At 39.2% G+C, this 21,803-nt stretch overlaps 1 protein-coding gene across 2 annotated transcripts in view; it reads left to right on the top strand.

Moving 5' to 3' along the window:
- The first annotated feature begins 1,894 nt into the window (after positions 1-1,894).
- Positions 1,895-21,803, top strand: part of nckap1 (NCK-associated protein 1) — a 161,459-nt gene continuing 141,550 nt past the window's right edge. For both annotated transcript variants that reach the window (XM_059966809.1, XM_059966808.1), the window contains exons 1-2: positions 1,895-2,204; positions 19,684-19,794. In XM_059966809.1, the coding sequence (XP_059822792.1) occupies positions 2,100-2,204; positions 19,684-19,794 (216 nt within the window). In that variant the 5' untranslated portion in view covers positions 1,895-2,099. The remainder of the gene's footprint in view (positions 2,205-19,683; positions 19,795-21,803) is intronic.

Raw genomic sequence — 21,803 nt, 5'->3', positions numbered from 1 at the left:
CACCACCAGTCACAGGTCTCCACTCAGAAAAGCAATCCTCTACTACCACTCTCTGGCTTCTCCCATTAAGCCAATGTCTAATCCAATTTACTACCTCACCATGCGACTGAATCTTCCTAACTAACCTCCCATGCGGGACCTTGTCAATGGCCTTACTGAAGTCTATGTAGACAACATCCACTGCCTTTCCTTCATCCACTTTCCTGGCAACCTCCTCGAAAAACTCTAATAGATTGGTTAAACAAGACCTACCACGCACAAAGCCATGTTGACTCTCCTGAATAAATCCCCGTCTATCCAAATACTTGTAGATCCTATCTCTTAATACTCATTCCAATAATTTACCTACTACTGACGTCAAACCTACCGGCCTATAATTTCCCGGATTACTCTTAGAGCCTTTTTTAAACAACAGAGCAACATGAGCTATCCTCCAATCCTCCAGCACCTCACCCGTAGATACCGATATTTTAAATATATCTGCCAGGGCCCCTGCAATTTCAACACTAGTCTCCTTCAAGGTCTGAGGGAATACCCTGTCAGGTCCTGGGGATTTCTCTACTCTGATTTGCCTGAAGACAGCAAATTCCTCCTCCTCTTCAATCTGTATAGGTTCCATGACCTCACTACTTGTTTGCCTTGTTTCCATAGACTCCTTGCCAGTTTCCTTGGTAAATACAGATGCAAAAAAACCCATTTAAGATCTCCTGAATTTCTTCTGGTTCCATACATTGCCGGCCACTCTGATCTTCAAGAGGACCAATTTTATCCCTTACTATCCTTTTGTTCTTAATATACTTGCAGAAGCTCTTAGGATTATCTTACACCTTGACTGCCAAAGCAACCTCATGTCTTCTTTTAACCCTCCTGATTTCTTTTTTAAGTATTTTTTTCACTTTTTATACTCATCAAGTACCTTATTTGCTCCGTTTCCTATACATGTCCGACTACATCTCTCTCTTCTTCTTTATCAGATTTCCAATATCCCTAGAAAACCAAGGTTCCTTATTCTTATTCACTTTGTCTTTAATCCTGACAGAAACATACAAACTCTGCACTCTCAAAATTTCTCCTTTGAAGGCCTCCCACTTACCAATCACGTCCTTGCCAGAGGTCCTGTCCCACTCCACGCTTTTTAGATCCTTTCTCATTTCTTCAAATTTGACCTTTTTTCCAGTTTAGCACCTCAACTGGAGGACCAGATCTATCTATCCAAGTAGAAACTAATAGCATTATGATCACTAGACCCAAAGTGTTCCCCTGCACACACTTCCATCACACCTTCAGACTGTGTTGGTCATTGATGCAAATGATGCATTTCAGTTAATGTTTCAATGTAAATGTGACAAATAAAGCTCATCTTTCTTTTATTTCTTTCATGCTTCTGTCGTCATTCATCCCCTTCTACTTACATCTGTTCCAGCCAGATGGGGTGTGATCAACAAACCTTTGGCGCTATCTTTCAGCCACCACACTCTGAGTCATTCAATTTCATTCGGTCTCCAATTGATCACTGGCATTCCTTTTGTTAACATCTCTGCAATTTTAAAGACTTTAGATTGAACCTCATCAAACTGAAGCATTAACTTTGTTTCTTCCTCCGCAGATATTCTCTATCTGCTTAGTATTTCTGGCATTTTTTTCTGTTTTGGTATGGGACTGGCTGCATCAGATGGGCTGAATAGCCTCTCGCGATTCTTTTAAGAATGCATGATGAGGTGGAGGATGGCTGCATATCATCAGTCATGTGTTTAAAATGGTTCGCGCTGACTCACGACGATCTCCGCTCTGGTTCGCGCGGAGAACGCCCCGGGCGCGAGCGGCGGCGGCCGGTGGGAGGGATGGGAGTCAGCCGGGGGCTGGGGGGCGCTGCTGAGTGCCGGTCACGTGGGGGCACCACGGCCCGGGAGGAAGAGCCTCGGTCTGGGCCAGGTCCACCACCTAGAGAAGGAGCTGACGGCGAGGGCGGGGCGCGCTGCTGCTCTGCGTCGATGGAGGATTTGCCCTCTCATTAGCTTCGGCCCGTGATCGAAAACCACTCTTCTTTTCTGGGCTGGGGAGGGGGAAGAAAAGGCGGCCAGCCGACGTGACTTCGCACCATGTCCCGCGCCGTGATGTCGAGCCAGCAGAAGATCGCAGAGAAGCTGACAATCCTGAACGACAGGGGGATTGGTATGCTGACCCGAATTTATAACATCAAAAAGGTGGGTGCTGCTGCCAGGGACGAGGAGAAGGTGCTCCTGGCCAGGCACAGGTTGACCAACCGGCCTGTACTTCCCATCTGACCATTCTTGCTCTATTTTTCCGTCCAAATGTATCCCTTGTCTATATAATACATGATGGTTCCCAGTGCCCGGCCTGCAGTGATTCCAAACTGACGCCTTGTGCACAAAACCAGTGGAGGATTATTTGAGTTTAAATTCCGGCTTTTTGTATGTGTGTGTCAATGCATCACAGAGTAATGCCTGTTTATTTTCTTTTCCGCAGTGTAATAAGGTAGAAGAGTTGGCCTTCGTCTTGGGAGACGTTTGTGCCTGTTGAATTAGGTGTAAATTTTGACCCACCGATATTTTACGCTGTTAATTTTTTCAATACGACCACTTTCAATTGAAGTCAGCAATGTCCAATGAGATCAGGAACACTACATAAATATTGTGATCGTCAGAAATTGACAGTATTTTTATTTTCCACGGAAAGGTGTTTACCAAATATTCATTTGAAAATCGCGAATAGTTCATTAAGTTGCGAAGATGTGTTTTATGATCATGCAGTTGTAGTTTGAAAATGGTGTAATAATTTGCGATTCATCGTTTGGTTTTGCTGTGTTATTTAACGATATTATTAGGAACAGGTGAATTTTAATAATCAGTGCCCTGTTAAATTTAATTCGGTCATGTAAAACTGAACTAGATCAGTAAGCCCTTAGAAATCAAAGGAACCCCATTGAGGTGGTTTTTTTGGCCGGATGTGTGGCTTCTGATTGCGTTTCATAGAGGAAGTAGTAGAAAATCGCACACGCTCTTAAGACAACTGCTTCGTGGGAATATATGTGTCCATATTTTTAAGTAAGCGATTTGCCTAACGCGGATCGGCACAATCCCCCAAGTGGATGAGGTGTATTTGCTAATGCCCCAACAGAGGAAAAAATAGGATGCTAATACATCTATACAGTATTTTTTGACGTAATACACTCATGTACATTATACATGAAGGTGTCACTCACTGATGGTTTTAATCTGCAAGGGATTGTTATTAGATTATGTTAAATGGATTTGGTACAGTGTTAATTTTTAAATCTAGCTAAATTGAATACGCGCATTGACGTTGTAACTTTTTAGAAGTGCCTAAATTTCGAATTTCTATTTATATAATTGTATGCAAGATAGTACCAAACAAAGCGCAAAAAAAATTATTTTGAAGTAATGGGAGTTTAAGCAGAAAATTGTATATTATAAATGCATTTATCAAAAGACTTGTTCTCAGTTCTGCACCTTGCATGGATTTGTTTGTTTTCATTGTATTGAAATTCTAATATAGAGGCAAAGTGGTGTTGTAGTTTAAGTGTTTTTTAACGTCTGTTGTGCACTTCTAGGATTGAATTGCATAACTAAAATAAGCAAAGCTTAGAGTTTCTTCAAATTTTCAATCACTTCAAAAACTTCACAAAATGTCCAGGTTTTACTTGCCCTTCTCATAGTTTATTTGCTATTTTGTACAGGGTCGCAATAACTTCAAGTTGTCAATTATAATTAAAAAAATAGGAAGTCTGTGCTGAATCATGATAAATATGAAAATTGTCAGAATATTGTTAGAACGCTTTACATTTTGTGAAACTGCTTGTTTACATAAATTTGACCTTGAATGCACATTCTTTGTATTAGTGCAAATTTCTTAGACTACCATACTGATTTCTTACTTAAAGTTCTGGATCAGGACAAACTGCTCAGTCACTTTAAGCAGTATTGTTTTAAGGAATAATTATGTTTACAGTTTTATTTTTTATATATAGTGTGTGTATGTGTACAGTAGTGTTAGAAAGTTTGTGAACCCTTTAGAATTTTCTGCTTCTGCATAAATATGACTTAGAATGTGATCAGATCTCCATGTCCTACAACTAAATAAAGAGAACCTAATCAAATAAATGACACAAAAATATAAACTTGTTCTTTTACTTATTGAGAAAAATGATACAATTTTACATGTATTTGCTGGAAAAAGTATGTGAACCTTTGCTTTCAATAACTGATTTAACACTTTCCCCCCCACCCCACCCCCTTGTATAGCAATAACTTCAACCAAATGTTTCTGGTAACTGTTGATCACTCTTGCACGTTGGCTTGGAGGAGTTGTAGACCATTTCCCCCATACAGAACTGATTCAGTTTATCAATATTTCTGGGATACTTTGCATGAATTGCCCTCTTCAAGTCATGCCACAGCATCTCAATTGGGTTAAGATCTTGTCTCTGACTTGGCCATTTCAAAACATATATTTTCTTCTTTTCAAACCATTCTGTTGTTCATTTACTCTTGCGTTTCAGATCATTGTCTTGTTCTATTAATCTTCAGGTGACAGACAACTACTTGACAGGCAAACTTGAGACGTGCAGCAATTTTTTTTTTGGAGGGCAGTGGTTTCATCTGTGGTGCCTTTCAAGAGCACCAATCTTGTTCATTGCATCTCTTATAGTAGGTACATAAGCAGAGACTTTAGCAAGTTCTAGAAATTTCTGTACGACTTTTGCTGTTACCCTTGGGTTCTTTTTCACCTCCTTCAGCACTGCACACTGTACTCTTGGTGCGATTTTTGCAGGACACCTACTCTGAGGGAGAGGTAGCAACACTACTGAATTTCCTCCATTTGTAGACACTTTCTTACTGTGGACTGATAAACACTCAGGTCTTTGGAAATGCTTTTGTAGCCTTTACCAGTTTCATGCACCTCTACAATTCTTATTCCAAGGTCCTCTGAAAGTTGTTTTGATTGAGGCATGGTGCACATAAAGAGATCTTTCTTGAGAAGAGCAGGCTCTGTCAATACCCTGACATTGTGTGTCTTTTTTAAAGGGCAGGGCACCTCTACAACCCACACCTCCATTTTCAACTCGTCAATTGGAACACCTGGCTTCAAATAGCTTTTCTCCCCTGATTTGTTTAATGTGTACAGTGAAACAATATTACAAAAATAAGAGATCTTGGGAATCAAAGTTGGCTGTGAAAACATCAATAATTTGAGATATGTAGATGACACTGTCTTATTTGCAAGTACAGAGGAAGAACTATGAAACTTAATTGATATAGTTGTTGAAGAAAGTGCAAAAATGGGTCTATCTATCAATTGCAAAATGACAGAATGTATGGTGATATCCAATAGGAAGGAGAATCCTATCTGTAGGATGAGAATAAATGGGGAAGACATAAAACAAGTACAGAACTTTTGCTACTTAGGAAGCAGGGTGATATCAGATGGCAGGTGTGACATGGACATCAAGAGAAGAATAGGGATGGTAAAAGACACCTTTACGAGAATGAAGAGTATACTGACCAACACTAAACTAGACATGACAACCCGCCTCAGAGTACTGAAATGTTACATTTATCCAGTTATATAGATCAGAATGTTGGACAATAGTAGCATGAGGAAACGAATTGAAGCAGCAGAGATGTAGTTTTTGGGGAGGATGCAAAAAATATCATGGATGAAACAAATATCTAATGAGGATGTCATGAATGGAGCAAGCAAAAAAAAAGAAATGTCTGAGATCATGAAAAGGCAACGTAACTTCATTGGACATGTGATTAGGAAAGAGGGGTTAGAATGCACGGTAATTATGGGAAAGATTGAAGGGGAGAAAGCAAAAGGAAGGCAAATGATGACAGCAGCCAGAGAACTAACTGGAAGTGAATACCAATAAATTGATCCACTTGACCTGAAACAAGAGTGTGTGGGCCATGGTAGTCAAAGCTCAAATTGGGCATGGCACCTGATGATGATAAGTAGGCATTACCCCCGTGTTCAGGGCTTTCTTCATTGTGTCAGAAGCTTCCTCTCAGTTTTCATGACTATCGGTCATACAGTTCTGGAGACTCAGGAAAACCATCAGATTCAGATGTAAAAGAATTCTTCACTGCTATTTCTGTAACAATTTTGTTTTACCACTTTGGATTATTAGCCCGGAGCTGAACCCTCGAACCTGGAGGACTGGTGGAACACTCTTAGTCTGCCCTCTACCCTTTGACCTTTTTGGCATGGGTGACCAAGAACAAAAGCATAATGCCCTGACTTCAGCCAACATAGCTCTCTGGGTCATTGGGGCACGCAAACCTCCAAACCATGACAAGGTTGTGGTCCTCCTAATTGGATGGTACACATTCCACATCATCTCTTATCTTAAAAAGAGACCCAAAAATAGTGAGGTAGTGTTCATGGGTTGGCTCATTGTCCATTCAGAAATCGGTTGTTGGAGGGAAAGAAGCTGTTCCTAAAACATTGAGTGTGTGTCTTCAGGCTCTTGCACCTTCTCTCTCATGGCAATCATTGTAAGAAGGTATGTCCTGGGTGAAGGGGGCATGAAATTCTAAGTAAATTTATTATCAAAGTACGTATGTCTCCATATACAATCCTGAGATTCATTTTTTGGTGGGCATACTCAATATATCTGCAATACCCTGGTTCACATCTTTACTGTGATGTTGTAGGTATTTCATTTGGCAGCTCTGTAAGAGCAGTTTGTTCTACAATCAGCCTGTTTGGGTTATTGTCGAAGATGAGGGATGATGTGGAATGTATGCAATCCAATCAGTGGGATGTTTTTCTTGGTGAAGGACAATAAGGTTGGTCTTGGGCTTTTGTTCGAGATGAGATGAAGAGAGATGCTGGGGAGACTGGCGGTAGCATACAATCCGGTGGGAAACCTGTTTGTTTGAGATGGATTGCAAGCGATGATCAGAAGGTGGTGTGGGCTTTCATGTTGACTGATGACCCAGTGTGTGAGTGACAGAGAAGTTGAAGATGAGCTCCAACTTGTGGTCATTTGACTGTTTAATTAGAGTGGGCCTTTTTCTTTTTGTTATTCTTTATTAACCTTTCAGTTAAGATCCACAAATATCATTCCTTTAATCATATGCAGTGTACTGTCTGTTATTTCGTGGCACTAATTTGTAACAGGGTAGCAAATGACAGAACATCTACACAAAGGGAGATTTTGGGTGGGATCTGGTTTGCCTCAATCTTTAATGTTTGGTGGGGCCGGAAGTTGTCTTCCCTGGACTTGCACAGCCCAGGAAACTGGGGTATTTCATATCCATATAGAATAATAACCATAATAGAATCAATGAAAGACCGCACCAGCATGGGTATTCAAACTGTGCAAAAAAACAAGAAACAGTGTAAATACAAAAAGAAGGAAATATTAATAATCAACAATTATCAAGAGCATGAGATAGAGTCTTTGAAAGTGAGTCCACAGATTATCGAAAATTTCAGTGATGAGGCAGGTGAAGTTATCCCTTTGGTTCAAGAGCCTGATGATTGAGGAGTCCAGATGTTCCAGGATTGAGTGAATGTCCAATAAGATGGCATCTCCTTTGGCCCTGCAGTTCTTGTAAGTAAATTGGAATGGATGCAAGTCACTTCTCAGGCAGAAGTTGATATGTTTTTAGCACCAACCTCTCAAAACATTTCATCACTATGGATGTAAGTGCTGCTGGACAATAGTCATAGAGGCAGGTCACTATGCTTTTCTTGGGCATCGGTACAATTGAAACCTGCTTAAAGCAGGTAGGTACCTCGGACTGCTGAAGTGAGAGATTAAAGATTTCTGAATGCTCCAGCCAGTTGATCAGCATAGGTCTTTAGCACTTGGCTTGGGCCTGGGCCTGATGCATCTGGGCCTGATGCTTTTTGTGGGTTCATCTTTCTGAAGGCTGCTTGCACCGGCTCGGAGACAGAAATCACAGGATCATCAGGGGCTGTGGGAGTTAGTGATAGTTCCTCCATAATGATGGATGCCACCATTTTGAGGTGTCAATGTTTGAAAATGCTTTCATTTTCAAGCTGAGGTTGCAACCTTCTGCAGCTATTTCTGATCTTGTACAGTGGTCAGACTGAAGTTGAGTGCGAAGTTGTTACAACACTGAATAGTATAGTGCAGAAAGCCAAGCTTTGAATGTATTCGGTGAAACATCAGGAAAGTATTCATTGAAACTGGAACCAGGAGGTAATACAGAAGAATAAGCATTAAGAAAAAGCTGAGGAAGAGATGGATATCTGTAGCCTGAATTACATAATAATATAGCACTGTTTTCAGGGTTGTTTTTCAATATATAAACAATGTTTATTTCGAACACAAAAGCATTCTGCTTCATATATTAGCTGATCACAATTCTCATCCTTGTTTTCCAAACCATTCAGCTCGAAATTGAGCATGTTTTAAAATGGCAATACATACTTAGACCAATGATTCAGTATATTTTCAATTTAAAATGAAGATACTACTTATGCTTCTACTAATTTTAACAAACTGTACTGCAAGTCTTTAGTAATTGTGCAGACACAAAGATAGCTGTTCTGGCTGGTCATCTCTAATGCAATCCCATGCCCTTGGGCTCGTAATGCTGCTGTCTGACTTTTATCTTCAAATTGTTATTTTAGTATATCCTGTCTCTTTCACAAACAGTGCTTGATTGTCATTTTTCACATGTGCCATAAGATCATCCTCAGTGGTGTGCATTCTACAATTGTGTCTTCCTGACCGCACACTTTTTTTCCAAGCATCTCGTGCACTGTGCTGAACCGTTTTGTTTGATTTGCATGTACTGTAGGTTTCACATGATATATTTATGTGGATTTTTCCAAGAGCTTCTGTGTGCGGCATTCTTTTGTGGGTATTGTTTTCTAGTTTTGGGTTACTTATTCTTCATATCTTGTTTTTCTGGCAATCAAGCAATTTGATAAATGCTGATTTTGTTTTTCCTCTTCTTCTTTAAACATTAAAGTGGCTTATGATTTATGTTCCTGCTAATTTTAACAATTGCTGGTGTAATGATGCTAAACTTGAGAGCCAATATTATGAAGTTAGCTTACCCAAATCAGTGTTGATTGATTAAAGGGCAGCAACATTGTGAGTGTTGTAGATATTGTTAGATCCTTTGAAGCTTATTTGATCTAGCGTCACTTTAAAGAATGACATGATGTGTTGGAGATTTGATTCCAAAGATTTCCAGTGCTTTGTTGCAAGAGGAGGTGGAGAAGCGGGATCCTTTGTCCAGAATTAGCATGTGCCGTCAAGATGATGATGAATGGAAGAAAGGCTCAAGAACCTTAAGTAAGCCTATTTGTAATGACTTTGCACACGATCAAAGTCCACAAATACATATTCAAATACACTCTGTGCATCATGAACATGGAACATTTTTCAGTGTACCACCCTTGGAGCTTGTTCCCCAGTGGTCTATAATTGACTGTTTATCATTCCACCATAATCAACATAAGCTGTTGATACCTAGTATTGCTGTACCAGCATAAGCTGCCCAGGATCTAGAATATCATGTTTAAACTGCTGCCATGCTGCAGTGTATCTCGGCCAATCAGCAGTATGTTTTCCCAACTGAGCATGAGAATCTCTGAAGTGAAGTAAGTTGTCTCTGGAACACAAACGTGCTATCCGGTGAAATAATTCATGATTTGACCATTGGCTCTCCGTTGGTATTTTGTCTGTCGCTGTTCAATTTGCTACCGTAGACTGCTCTTGCCTGTGCAAAGTAGAATGGCCTGTTGCTGGTCTGTTCAATTCCAGGACTGTTGAAGATTGTCCACCGAAGCCACCATACATTTTCTACCATGTATTGTATTAGTTTTCCATTTAATATATAGTCTTCTGGCCCATAATACTGTTGTCTGACTTGTATCTTCTAATTGTGCACTTGAGGCATTGGGTTTTCATTACAAAGCTGATACTTCTCTATCTACCCTGCCAGCCCACCAGGGATAGAGTCCTCCTGGTCCTCACCTATCACCCTACCAGCCTACAGATCCAATGTATAATCCTCTGTAACTTCCGCCACCACCTACGGGATTCCACCACCAGACACATCTTCCCCTCCCCCCCACTCTTGGCTTTCCGCAGGGATTGCTCCCTACACAACTCCCTTGTCATTCATTCCCCTCTCATCCCTCCCCACCGACCTCCCTCCAGGCACATCCCTGCAAACGGAAGAAGTGCTACACCTGCCCCCACACTTCTTCCCTCACCACCATCCTAGGTCCCAGACAGTCCTTTCAGGTGAGGCACCACTTCACCTTCGAGTCAACTGGATTGAGATACTGTATCTGGTGCTCCAGATGTGGCCATTTATACACTGGGGTGACCCGCCGCAGACTGGGAGACTGTTTCACCGACCACCGGCGCTCAGTCCTCCAGCAGTGGCGGGATCTCCCTGTAGCCACACACTTCAATTCCACAGACCACTCCCACTCCGATATGTCTGTCCATGGCCTCCTCTACCGTCAAGATGAGGCCACACGCAGGTTGCTGAAGCAACACCTTATCTCCCGCCTAGGTAGCCTCCTACCTGCCGGCATGAACATTCAACTCACAGACCTCCATTGATACCCCTGCCCCCCACCCTTACCCCATCCCTATCAATAATTTTAGTCTGGTTCTCTTTCTCTCTCATTTTCCCCCTCGCTATAATCTCCCCCCAGCCCTACCTTTCTTTCTCTTTTATTTCCCATAATTCTCCACCTTCCCCCTAGGCTATTTCCCTTCAGCCTATCACTTCCCCGCTCTCTACTTCATCCCTCCCCCCACTTCTTATCCCCCCTCGACCATCCCATGTTACTTCACTCCTGATGAAGGGTTTCAGCCTGAAACGTCATCTCTACCTCCTCCCATAGATGCTGTCTGGCCTGCTGAGTTCTGCCAGCATTTTGTGTTTTTATTTATTTCCAGCATCTACAGATTCACTGGTGTTGCCTTCTCTATGGTCTGTTTTGATTCATGAAGCTGCATTAAAGTGTTAGGTTTCTCTTGGCTTTTATTTTTTATTGTTGTATAAGCCATATGGGCAACAACAAAAAGAAGGATGAATGTTGAATTGAGGTTGGAGCAATTGCTGGTATCTCAGCTGGGTCACAAAACCATTGTCTGGGTTAATCCCTCTTGATCAGTTATTTACCAAAGTGGTCACCAAATGTTGAAGTTGTTTAGAAGATTGGCACAAATCTTTTACATGGTTTTGAGCATTACAATGTTCATTCAAAACAGTCCTGCAGAGGAAATATTTAAGCTGAATTTTCAAGATCCAAGATAGCGGCGTGACACAGCTTGCAATGGCCACTCCGGAACTGATTAGCTGTTATTTGTGAAGTGGGGTGGCGTGCGCAATCATAATCGATTGAAAACGGATGTGGAAGCACGGAGAAACATCGGGAAATTCCAGGAAGACCTTCTTCGTTGCTGCTGCTGCTGTGAGGTCCTCGGGGTCGCGTTGCTGATGGCCATTGGCGGGGTCGACTTAATACGCTTGGCAGAGGATGGTGCTCGGAGAAGCTGTGTCGTAGGGGATGGTCGTCGACTCGGAGGTTCGACGGACTCTGAGTCCTTTCGACGGACTCGGGTCACTTTCGGTGTGTGTTGCGTATGCGAGGCTAGTTTCGACGGAGCTTCCATTGTGTGCTGTGTCTGTGAGGCTAAGTCGGGTGGCGCCTTGGAAGTCCATAGCGGGGGTACTCCCTTCTGCCGCCGGCATGGGATGGCGAGTCTTTCGGGACCCTGGGGACTTGTGGAAACTGTGATGATTTCTTTTGAACTTACAGTCCTTTAACATCTTGGACTATTTTTACTGTGCTCATGGTCTGTTTTATATCAATTATGCTATTGTTTGCACTGTTGTAGCTATATGTTGTAATTATGTGGTTTTGTGCAGGTCTTGTAGCTTTAGTTTTTGGTCTTGTTTTTGTCTGGTGGATTTGGAGCTCCTTTCCGGGGAACACGCTAGACGGTAGCGCGATATTAATACGCAGCAGTCTCTCCGGACTCTGGATTGGGGATTGCCAAACATTATGTGGATTTTCTGGTGTAGTCTGTTTTGTCATGTACTTTTGAGTTATCATTCTGAGGGAATGTCGTCTCATTTTTTAACTGCATTGCATTTGTGGTTTCTAAATGACAATAAACTCAATTTGAATCTAATCCTATCTTTAATTGAATTTAGTATAGTAGCATAACTATGTTAGGTATGTTGTGCATTTGTGGATTGCTCATTACTCATGTAAGAAATTAGCCCTTATCATTGATAGCTGTTCTTTGATATTTTGAAATGCTTTATTCAAAATAAATGCATATTAACTCTGGCCTGGATTGCAGACAATGTCCCTTGTCTTTGATAATGAACTGGTGGATTTTCAGGGAATGGAATTAGCTTCTTGTAATCTAGTATTTCTGAGTTAAAATCAGAGCCTGGATATTGGCTTTCTGCACTGCGGGCAATGCTGTAATCATTGGGAAGCTGTGTGTTTGCTCAGCCTGGTGCTTTCTGGGAAGTGCGAATGGAATATCGTCAACACTTTAATTAGAGAACACTATGAGGTGGACAAAAAACTGTGTTGTGAATAGCTCTGGTATGGTGATCAGAAACTGACAGATATAGTTACTACTGTCACTCCTGACTACTTGAGTTTGCATTTTTACTTGATGCTGATGTAAGCTAACAGTGAGAATTTCTAAATGCACTGTCTTTCACATTGTTCTTTGAGTTTGAGTAGCAGAGTTATTCCTGAATGAGTGTGATCTATGTTTGAGGCATTCTCTAGCAATTGTCCTCCTACACTTTCTTCTCATTTTGCTATCTCCGGGTGTTTCCCTGCTCTCTGCTTATTGCTGTACACCATTACAGTGGAAATATTTATTAGTACATCTTGAAACACTGATATATATATAAATCCCTTGAAACAAAGGCAAATTTGTTTTTGTTTCATCAGCCTAGAAGCATCAGTCAACAAGGAGCAATGTGACCACTCGGGCGCTGAGTGTCAGTAGCAGTAAAGAGAAGGTGAAATATGTCTAGTTTGCTAAATACGTCAATGTATGGCTGTATCATTCCATATCTTTGGCACGATTACATGTAAATCAGGAAGTGATGATGGTGTAGGCAGGGCTGGGGAATAGTCTTGGTTTATTATTCTCTCGTACTGAGATACAGTGCAAATTTGCCTTGCATACTGTTCATTCAGATCATTACACAGTGCATTGAGGTAGAACAGAATAAAGCAATAACAATGCAGAATAAAGTGTAGCAGCTACAGAGTACGAATAATGCAGGTAAACAAGGTGGAAGGTCATAATGAGGTAGTTTTGAGGTCAAGAGTCCAACTTAATTTTCTGGAGGAAGTGTTTAATAATCAGAATCAGGTTTAATATCATTGACATATGTCATGAAATTTGTTCTGCAGCAGCGCTACATTGCAAAACATAATACAACTATAAATCATAATAAATATATTTTAAAAAATTTAAATAAATAGTGCAAATAGCAAAAAAAAGTTCATTGTCAATTCGGAAATCTGATGGTGGTGAGAAAGAAGCTATTCCTAAGATATTGAGTGTATGTCTTCATGCTCCTGTGCCACCACCTTGATGGTAGCAATGAAAGAGGGCATGGCCTGAGTGATGTGGTCCATAATGATGGATGTTGCCTTTATGAGGCATTGCATTTTGAAGATATTCTTGATGCAGTGGAGGCTAGTGTCCATGATGGAGCTGATTGAATCTGCAATTTTCTGCAGCTTTTTTGGATACTGTCAGTCGCTCCTCGTATGATGGAAATGCTCTCCATGGTACATCTGTAGAAATTTGTAACTCTTTGGGTCTCCTCAAACATATGATAAAATATAGTCACTGTCGAGCCTTCTTTGTAATTGGATCATTTTGTTGGGCCCAGGATAGATCTTCAGAGATATTGACACCCAGGAACTTGAAACTGTTCACCCTTCCTACAGCTGATCCCTTGATAAGGACTGGTGTGTATGCCTTTGATTTCTGACACTACTCAGCTGGTTGATCTTTTTCACTCTTGTCCACTTCGTCATCTGAGATTCTGCTAACAACGTTGTGTCATCGGTAAAATTCTAGATGGCGTTTAAGTATGCCAAGCCACACAGTTGTGGATGTAGAGAGAGAGAACAGTGCGCTAAGCATGCGTCCTTGATGTGTGCCTGTGTTAATTGTCAACTAGGAGATGTTATTTCCAATCCGCACTGGTGGTCTCCCAGTGAAAAATATCAAGGATCCAATTGCAGAGGTCAAATAAAAATGGGGTAGAAGCTATCCTTGAGTTTGGCGGCACATACTTTGTCTTTTCTTTCATTGGGCAGAAGAAACAAAAGAATGTCTGGGGTGAGTGGGATGATGGCTGATTTACTGATGCAGGTTGAAGTACAGAGAGGGAGAGAGTCCATAGAGGGGACGCTGGTTTCTGTGATAGACTGAGATGTATTCACAACTCTGCAGTTTCTTGTATTCATATGCAGAGCTGCTGCTGTACAAAGCTATAGATACAGTTAGAATAGAATCAGGTCATACAGTCATGATTGTACAGGGAGTAGAGTAGCGATCTGAGGATACAACTTTGTGGAGCACCAGTGTTTGGAATAATTAGTAGTCATGTTGTTGCCTATTTTTACTAATTTGTGGTCTTTTTGACAGGAAATCAAAAATTCATTGGCAAAGGGGAGATGCTGACTTGCAGGACCCAAAGTTTAGTGACGTTTGCTTAGAATTATAGTACTGAAGGCAGAGCTATAACAGAATGATTATAATAGTAATGAATGGATCTACAGGAGTTAATTTGCAACAAGCCATACTCCTGTACCATCTTGCAAAGTATCACATGGAATGAAGGAGAAAAGACCCTTCCAGTCGACATACAATCTTGGATTTTCTACGCCATGTGATTTCATTGAATGATTTCCACAAGGAAATGGATACGTAACCAAATATAGCTTTTATCAGGATATTGACATCAGTGTCCTTTAATTTGCTCCTGACATTGCTGTGCATTGCTAACCCAGACTTCGAGAGGGATGTCTGTTCGAAGGCTGTCATTCTTCGAACTTATCATACCTGATCCACTGTATGGATTTTGGTTGCTATTTTCCATTTGGTTCAGTACCCACAATATATGTATGGTGAGGTGTGATTTGGCACTATATAATTGAATAATGCGATCTTGCATGCAACGCACAACCTAAGCAGTTTTTTGTTTGAAAGGTTGCCCTTAATCATGAATGCTAATTATAGTTGGAGCTTTCCCAAAAGATCATTTTTCCTTGTGTAACAGGAAGAGAATTTCAGGGAGTGCTTCCTTTTCTAATTATTATTTGCCCTGCTAAATTGTTTAAAGGAGTGTCCTTTGGTTGTGAGATAAGCCAAATCGAAAGCTAACTTGTTCCAGGTTCTGTGCAGTTTTCCTTTTTGGACATGAGTTATTTTTGAGTAGGACATTATAAAGAAGTGACTCAGAATAAAGTGTAATTAAAATGTCAATAATACTGGAGAATTCTCATTTTACAAAGACATTCATGAGTTTCAGCAAAAATATTTCCATCGTTGAGATGAAATCTGTACTATTATGATACTTAAGATATTTTGAGGAAAGAGACTGGCACAGTTTAATTTTTCTTTATAGTATTAAGCAACAAAGGACATCACTGGAATTCAGCTGTCTTAATGCTGAATGGTTCACACATGTTTGTGTAGAAGTTAAAGAACATGCCTTATTAAGCAATAGACTCCAAATTAGTGTCTAATCTCGAATGTTAACTGTAGTAGTAGCATCAAATGTTAATGGTGCATTTTTAGAATTTAAAAAAGCTGTTGTAATTGAACACAATAGTGGACTCTTAAAACCAGTACTTTTATCTTCTTAAAGTTATAAATGCCGTTCCCTACCTATGTTTTGTCCTTTTGCAATTAAATGTTGTTAGATGTTTAACATTTGCTATTTTGAACCCCATAGAAATATAATTGTTACAGATGCTAGAAAGAAGTCTTAATTTATGCAAAGATCAAAATAGTAAAGCCTTAATTTACAGCTGAAGTTAATATATCAACTGCCAGGGTTTATTTGATTTTTCTAGTTGTTGTATAGAATTGTTTAAGAATATTTGAATCAAAAATACTTTTTTTTTAACCCCCAAGAAGCTTTGGGCTTGTAATTGGGTATAGTTCAAGCCTTTTGTGGATAATGATTTTATTAGATTAAATGAGATGGATGTTAAAATTCTCCTTGAATGCATGTATTGAGCCACATATATTGACTACCTTGAATCAATGTAACAGTTTAAAGTGACTTTATGACTTAGTAACTGCTTATAAGTATTTTGAATAATAGAGTTAAAGTGGTAAATCCTGAAGATTATATATTCATCTAATGTGTTACTTTACTATGCTTTTGTGTATGGGGGAGAGCAAATATGCTATTTATTGAATTTTTAAAAGCAATAATCCTTGAACACTAATTTACTAATTATGGATAGATTTTCAGACTTTAAAACTTGTTTTCAGTCAGGTGGTCTCGAAGTATCTGATTTAGACTTGTGTCAAGCAAATTTCTGAACGTTTTAATTTGTTTGTCATTAGGCGGTGCTATTCACACGTTATGAATAATGTGTAAATTTTAAGTACAATTTGAGCATTTGGCTTACTTTTGCTGGTTTGTTTTAAATAGCCTGAACTTTCACCGTTCCTATAAATTTCAAATCTGAGAATTTTTAATAAAATAACTGAAATATCTGGTTTATTTTCACATGATCACTCTTTGATCTGTTAAGTAATTTAAAATACCATGCAATGGACATAACTCCGATTACATTCCCCTCATCCATGAGGGGTAGGGACACAGACTTGCTGTGGATGACACAGCAGGAAACACATAACTCTGAAGCCTCTGTTGCTGATACTAAGGTTGCAATGACATGCTATGGTCAACCCCTTCATGGATGTAACAATTTCTATGTAAGTTTTGTCTTCTATGCTTCAACTTGTCAAAGCAAGCATGGCTTGCATTTGGTCTATTACAGCCTTGACTGGCTTTGGAGTTTTCTCAGTACTCACAGCAGCTGGTACTGAGTGGTTATCATTGAAGCATAATCTGGAGGGTTCTCAGTATAACCACCTATTCTTGCAGCATGGACTGCAGACCCAGCTCATGTTCCTGATTCCAGTGTTACCCTCCCTAGCCATATCTCCATTCGCACACCTAGCCTGCACACTGACTAATGATATTTTACTATATGCCAGCCCAATAAATTCATTCATAGTAAGCAGAATTCACTGAACAGCACAGGGCCTGAGCTCAGCAGGGACAAATGGTGCTTGTTGAATTCCCTGAAAATTGACCTCACGAGTGTGTAAATTTTTATACAGTGAGTCAGCAGATGAGTGTAGTAGGTATGTTGGCTGTTCATTGTACAACCCCAGCATTCAGAAAGTTGTGCCATTTGGATTATATTAACAATCCCTATAGCCATTACTGACTTGACATCTGTTGTGTTTTTTTTTCATGGACAACTTTTTCAAACACTTACATATTCATTTAATATGCTGTACTGTAAAAGTGAGGTCAGAAATTTGCAATTTATATCCACCAAGTTTAAACTTATATATTTAGTGTTATGTTAATTTGCTATTTTATATACTTTTCCTGCACAGTAACTTTAATTGTCAGTCTGTCCTGACTACTATAGACAATATGTAAATTGTTCAAGCATTATTGGGGCTCATTTTCATTTGGTTCTGGGTAACATGGCAATGAATTTGCTAGGTGGTGATGACTGATCCACTGGAAACTAGTGATTCGGTCGTCTTACTTGCAACTCAATCAGATTAGAAGTACTTTATCATATCTACCTGTATGCCATTCAGCTTTGTAAAATGCCAATTTTTTTTGTTGTTTAAGTTTAAGGTTTAAATTAGGGAAAGGATTATCAATTAAAGTAGGCAGCCGCAATTTTGGTTTCTATTCACCAAATTTGTATTCAAATTTAAAACATCAGTTTATTTCTTTCACCTTTTAGTTAAGCGGATGATAAAGATACTGCTGCCCTTGGTACAGTCTGGAAGCCCTTTAATATAAAACACCACCCCTCTTTCACTCTTACCCCTGGCCCAACCATAGTTGCAGTTCAGCATTTCTGCATTGTAGTGCAGTGTCTGATATAACTGAAAGAAAAAATGCCAGTTTCTGATTCTTTGTGGATGCAGGGTACTGAAAACGGACACAGATGAAAGCAATTTTACTCTCTTGTTGCAATTTTTTTTGTACACAATCCTTTAGCAGTGCTGTTTTGTGTCCCACTTAAATCAAGTATAAAAGAAAAATTAGATCAACATTTTGTTGATATAGTAAATATGCCAGTAACCCAATTTAAATGCTTGAAACCAAATGCCATTCTAAGTTGTTTTGACTTAATTTTAAGTGAAATGCACATGCTAAAATTGTAGTGGTAAAATTGCTTTGAAAACTCGGCTTTGGGCAGGGTCTGTGTTCATTGTTTTAGTGTAAATCTATACTAAATAATGTTTAACATCTCGATTGAAAATTATTTTAACATTTTCTTTAAATTCTTTTGACTAAATTGTCTTTAATTGCATGTACATTGTCTTTAACTCTAAACAAATTTTGCCTAATTTCTCAGCTGTCCTGCATGCCTTCTTTGAAGTGGTTTTGCATGTGATGTCTGGAACTGTGGGTTCAACCTTACCAGTAATATTATTAATGTATGGTGTTAGTATAAATTTGACTTTCTTCAGTTGAAATGGAAGCATGAGTACTTTGAGTTTTTCCTTGATTTCATGTTGTCAGAAAATAATCTGATCTTTAGCTAATACTTTGTCTTGAATTATATGCATTTTTCCTTTCATGTAGGCATTTAAAGTATTATTCCTTACTTTGTGTAGAGGCATGTCACATGTTGGAAACTTGTATTTTACATGTGTTCTCTTTTTCTGTTACAATGCTTCCACAGCAAGGACAAGTTTGGAAGGTTTGCAAAGCTTTTCACCTTCCCTCTGCTATCAGACCAATCTCATCACCCATGTCTTTTCTCTCCACAATTTATAGGCCAATGGATGAGCTTGAGAAATCAACGACTAGAACCATTCATATAATTATAGTCACAGCGTAAGGCTCAGATAATAAACCATCTAAATTCTTTGCTGATCTTGATTAAATTTTCCTTGACTAATTATAGAGCAAATGCGGAATCTTGCAGTGTTCAGATGTTTTCCCCATTAAGTGGTTAGGTTTGACTTAATAGTGTGACTTATTATTGATAAGCATAACAGCATCACCATTGCTATTTATAAAGTTGGAAATATGCAGTCTGTTAGTTTTGAATAACTTGTTTTTATTCCTATATCACTAGATTTAAAACAAAATGCTCCTCTTTTGGGAGTGAACCATTTCACTCAGTGCTATACAGCTGCTTTCTATAATATTTTGTAGCACATTTCTTATTCTCTATCACCCATTGCATTCTTCAGTTGTGGTGATCACTTGCACTTGCCTCATTCTATCACCTCTTCACTAAGATGTATTGAAATTTCTTAATTTCACTGAATAGTTTAATTGTAACTATTCGTATATGATATTCTATGATCCTAATATCATTTGTTTATTGCAGGCTTGTGGGGATCCAAAGGCAAAGCCATCATATTTAATTGACAAAAACTTGGAATCTGCTGTCAAATACATCGTCAAAAAGTTTCCAGTTGTTGATACTCGCAACAACAGTGTAAGTATGAACTTTCAAGAACTTGTGAACGATGCCTGATGTTTAATTTGCATTGTCATAGAAACTAAAGAGAAGTGGATGTTGTTTTCTGACCAATCCACAGGGTTTTGTGATTTCAACAATAGTGAATCATAATATCCACCCTTGTAATATGGAACTGACAACATCATTTTGGATGTGCACATGGAGTAGTTAAGTGCTTAAGTTACTGCTGTAACTGCAGCACCATACAGTGTACCTTCTGAAACATTTTCCAAATTAGCCTTACAAGTTCAAGATTGCTTAATGTCATTTCCAATGGACAAGTGTAAAGGAGAGCAAAATATTACTGTGAACCCAATGCAGCACAAGAAGAAACATAATAAGATAAAAAAAACACAATTTTAAAAAATGCAATAAACACATAAGGTAGCTTGTATACATTGATTATATACATAGCGTCCATCAAGTGGACGCTAGGCACAGGAATATCTGTAGATCAGGTGAATCTAACAGGAAATGATAAAATAGTGGTGGGGAGTGGGTTCGGGTTGATCAGCATTACTGTCGGGGCGTGGGGGGGAAGACAATTGTTTTAGAGTCTGGTAGCCCTAGAGAGAATGCCTACGTAACCTCCTCCCTGATGGAGCTGGTACAAACAGTCCATAAGTAGGGTGGGTGGGTTCCTTCATGATATTGTTTTTTTTTCTATTGGTGATTTGAGAAATTTATGACATATTCTTGCTGTAAAGTTGCTGGAGCATTTTGTATTCCATTGCATGAATTGAATTTCTATGTATAGCACTCTAAAGATCCAAATTTATTTATCACGTGTAGATCGAAACATACAGTGAGGTACATCAAAAGATACAGTGAAGTACAGTAAACTAGATGCCTTGTCAATTTGTAGCCCCAAAATATAAATTTTGTGTATATGGATTATAAATCCTTCAAAAATATGGATTAGACTGGACACCATCTATTCCAGCAGACTCAAGAGGAAAGCAATCAGCATAACCAGAGACACCATTTACCCCGGCCACTCCCTGTTTGACCCGCTGCTGTCCAGCAAAAGGTTCAGGATGCTAAAAGCCAAAACAAATAGACTGAGGAACAACTTCTACCCCAGAGCTGTGGCCTCCATCACACCACTCCCACAGAACAATGACTGAAACTGTCAGCACACACATGTACACACAAGGACTCAAATACTTGCACTAACGGCTCTTTGTGCATTACTGTGATATTCTGGTGCTGCTGAAACTTAATTTCTGCTACTTATCTATTTAATACTGTTTTTCTATTACTGTCTTATTTTTATCTACCGCTTTGTTTGAATGCTTGAGAGGAAGCCAGAGTTTCATTGCACCTGTGTATAATGACAATAAAGATCATGCAATTCAATTCAATTTTTATTTTCTTCAAGAAGCATACACAAGATTAAATTTTACTTAAAGGCAGTTAAATGTTAAAACTGTGCTTTTTGTATGTTTGCTCTGTTAAATTTTCAGTGTTTACCTGCCAGCTGATTTGCTGTGATTAGAAAAATGTAATTTTGATAACAACTGAGATTCTATCTAATAGTGAATAGGTTATATTTCTATATACTAGCTAACTGAGAAAATTAATTTTCTCATATTTATTAATTGTGGTGTTGCTCTTTGGTCTCAGTGACCCAAGGAAATATAAACATTTGAACAGAACTAAATGCACCAATTGCCAGACTGTTGCAAGTTGACTGTGATTCTGATTTTCATGTGACAAAAGTTTAAAAATTATGTTTTGATATGTCCAAGAAAATAAAGGCTAGTCCAAATTACTCATTTTATTCCTCCATCTACTATCATCGACAATGTGATCGAAAGTATTTCTAAGCTGCTTTCCTGTAGTTGATATTCAGGGGTGACCTTTTCATTGATGCCCTGATGCAGTTATGCTCAGGAATGCTCATCTCCAGGTTTTCATCTGAAAATGGACAAAAGATCTTATTTCCAGAGAGAAGATGAAAGTGACAGCGCTTGACAACAAGA

The sequence above is a fragment of the Hypanus sabinus genome, chromosome 4, assembly GCF_030144855.1.
Source record: "Hypanus sabinus isolate sHypSab1 chromosome 4, sHypSab1.hap1, whole genome shotgun sequence".
NCBI classification, from domain to species: domain Eukaryota; kingdom Metazoa; phylum Chordata; class Chondrichthyes; order Myliobatiformes; family Dasyatidae; genus Hypanus; species Hypanus sabinus.
Note: the sequence above shows the minus strand (reverse complement) of the source record. Positions and strands in the feature narration are given on the sequence as shown.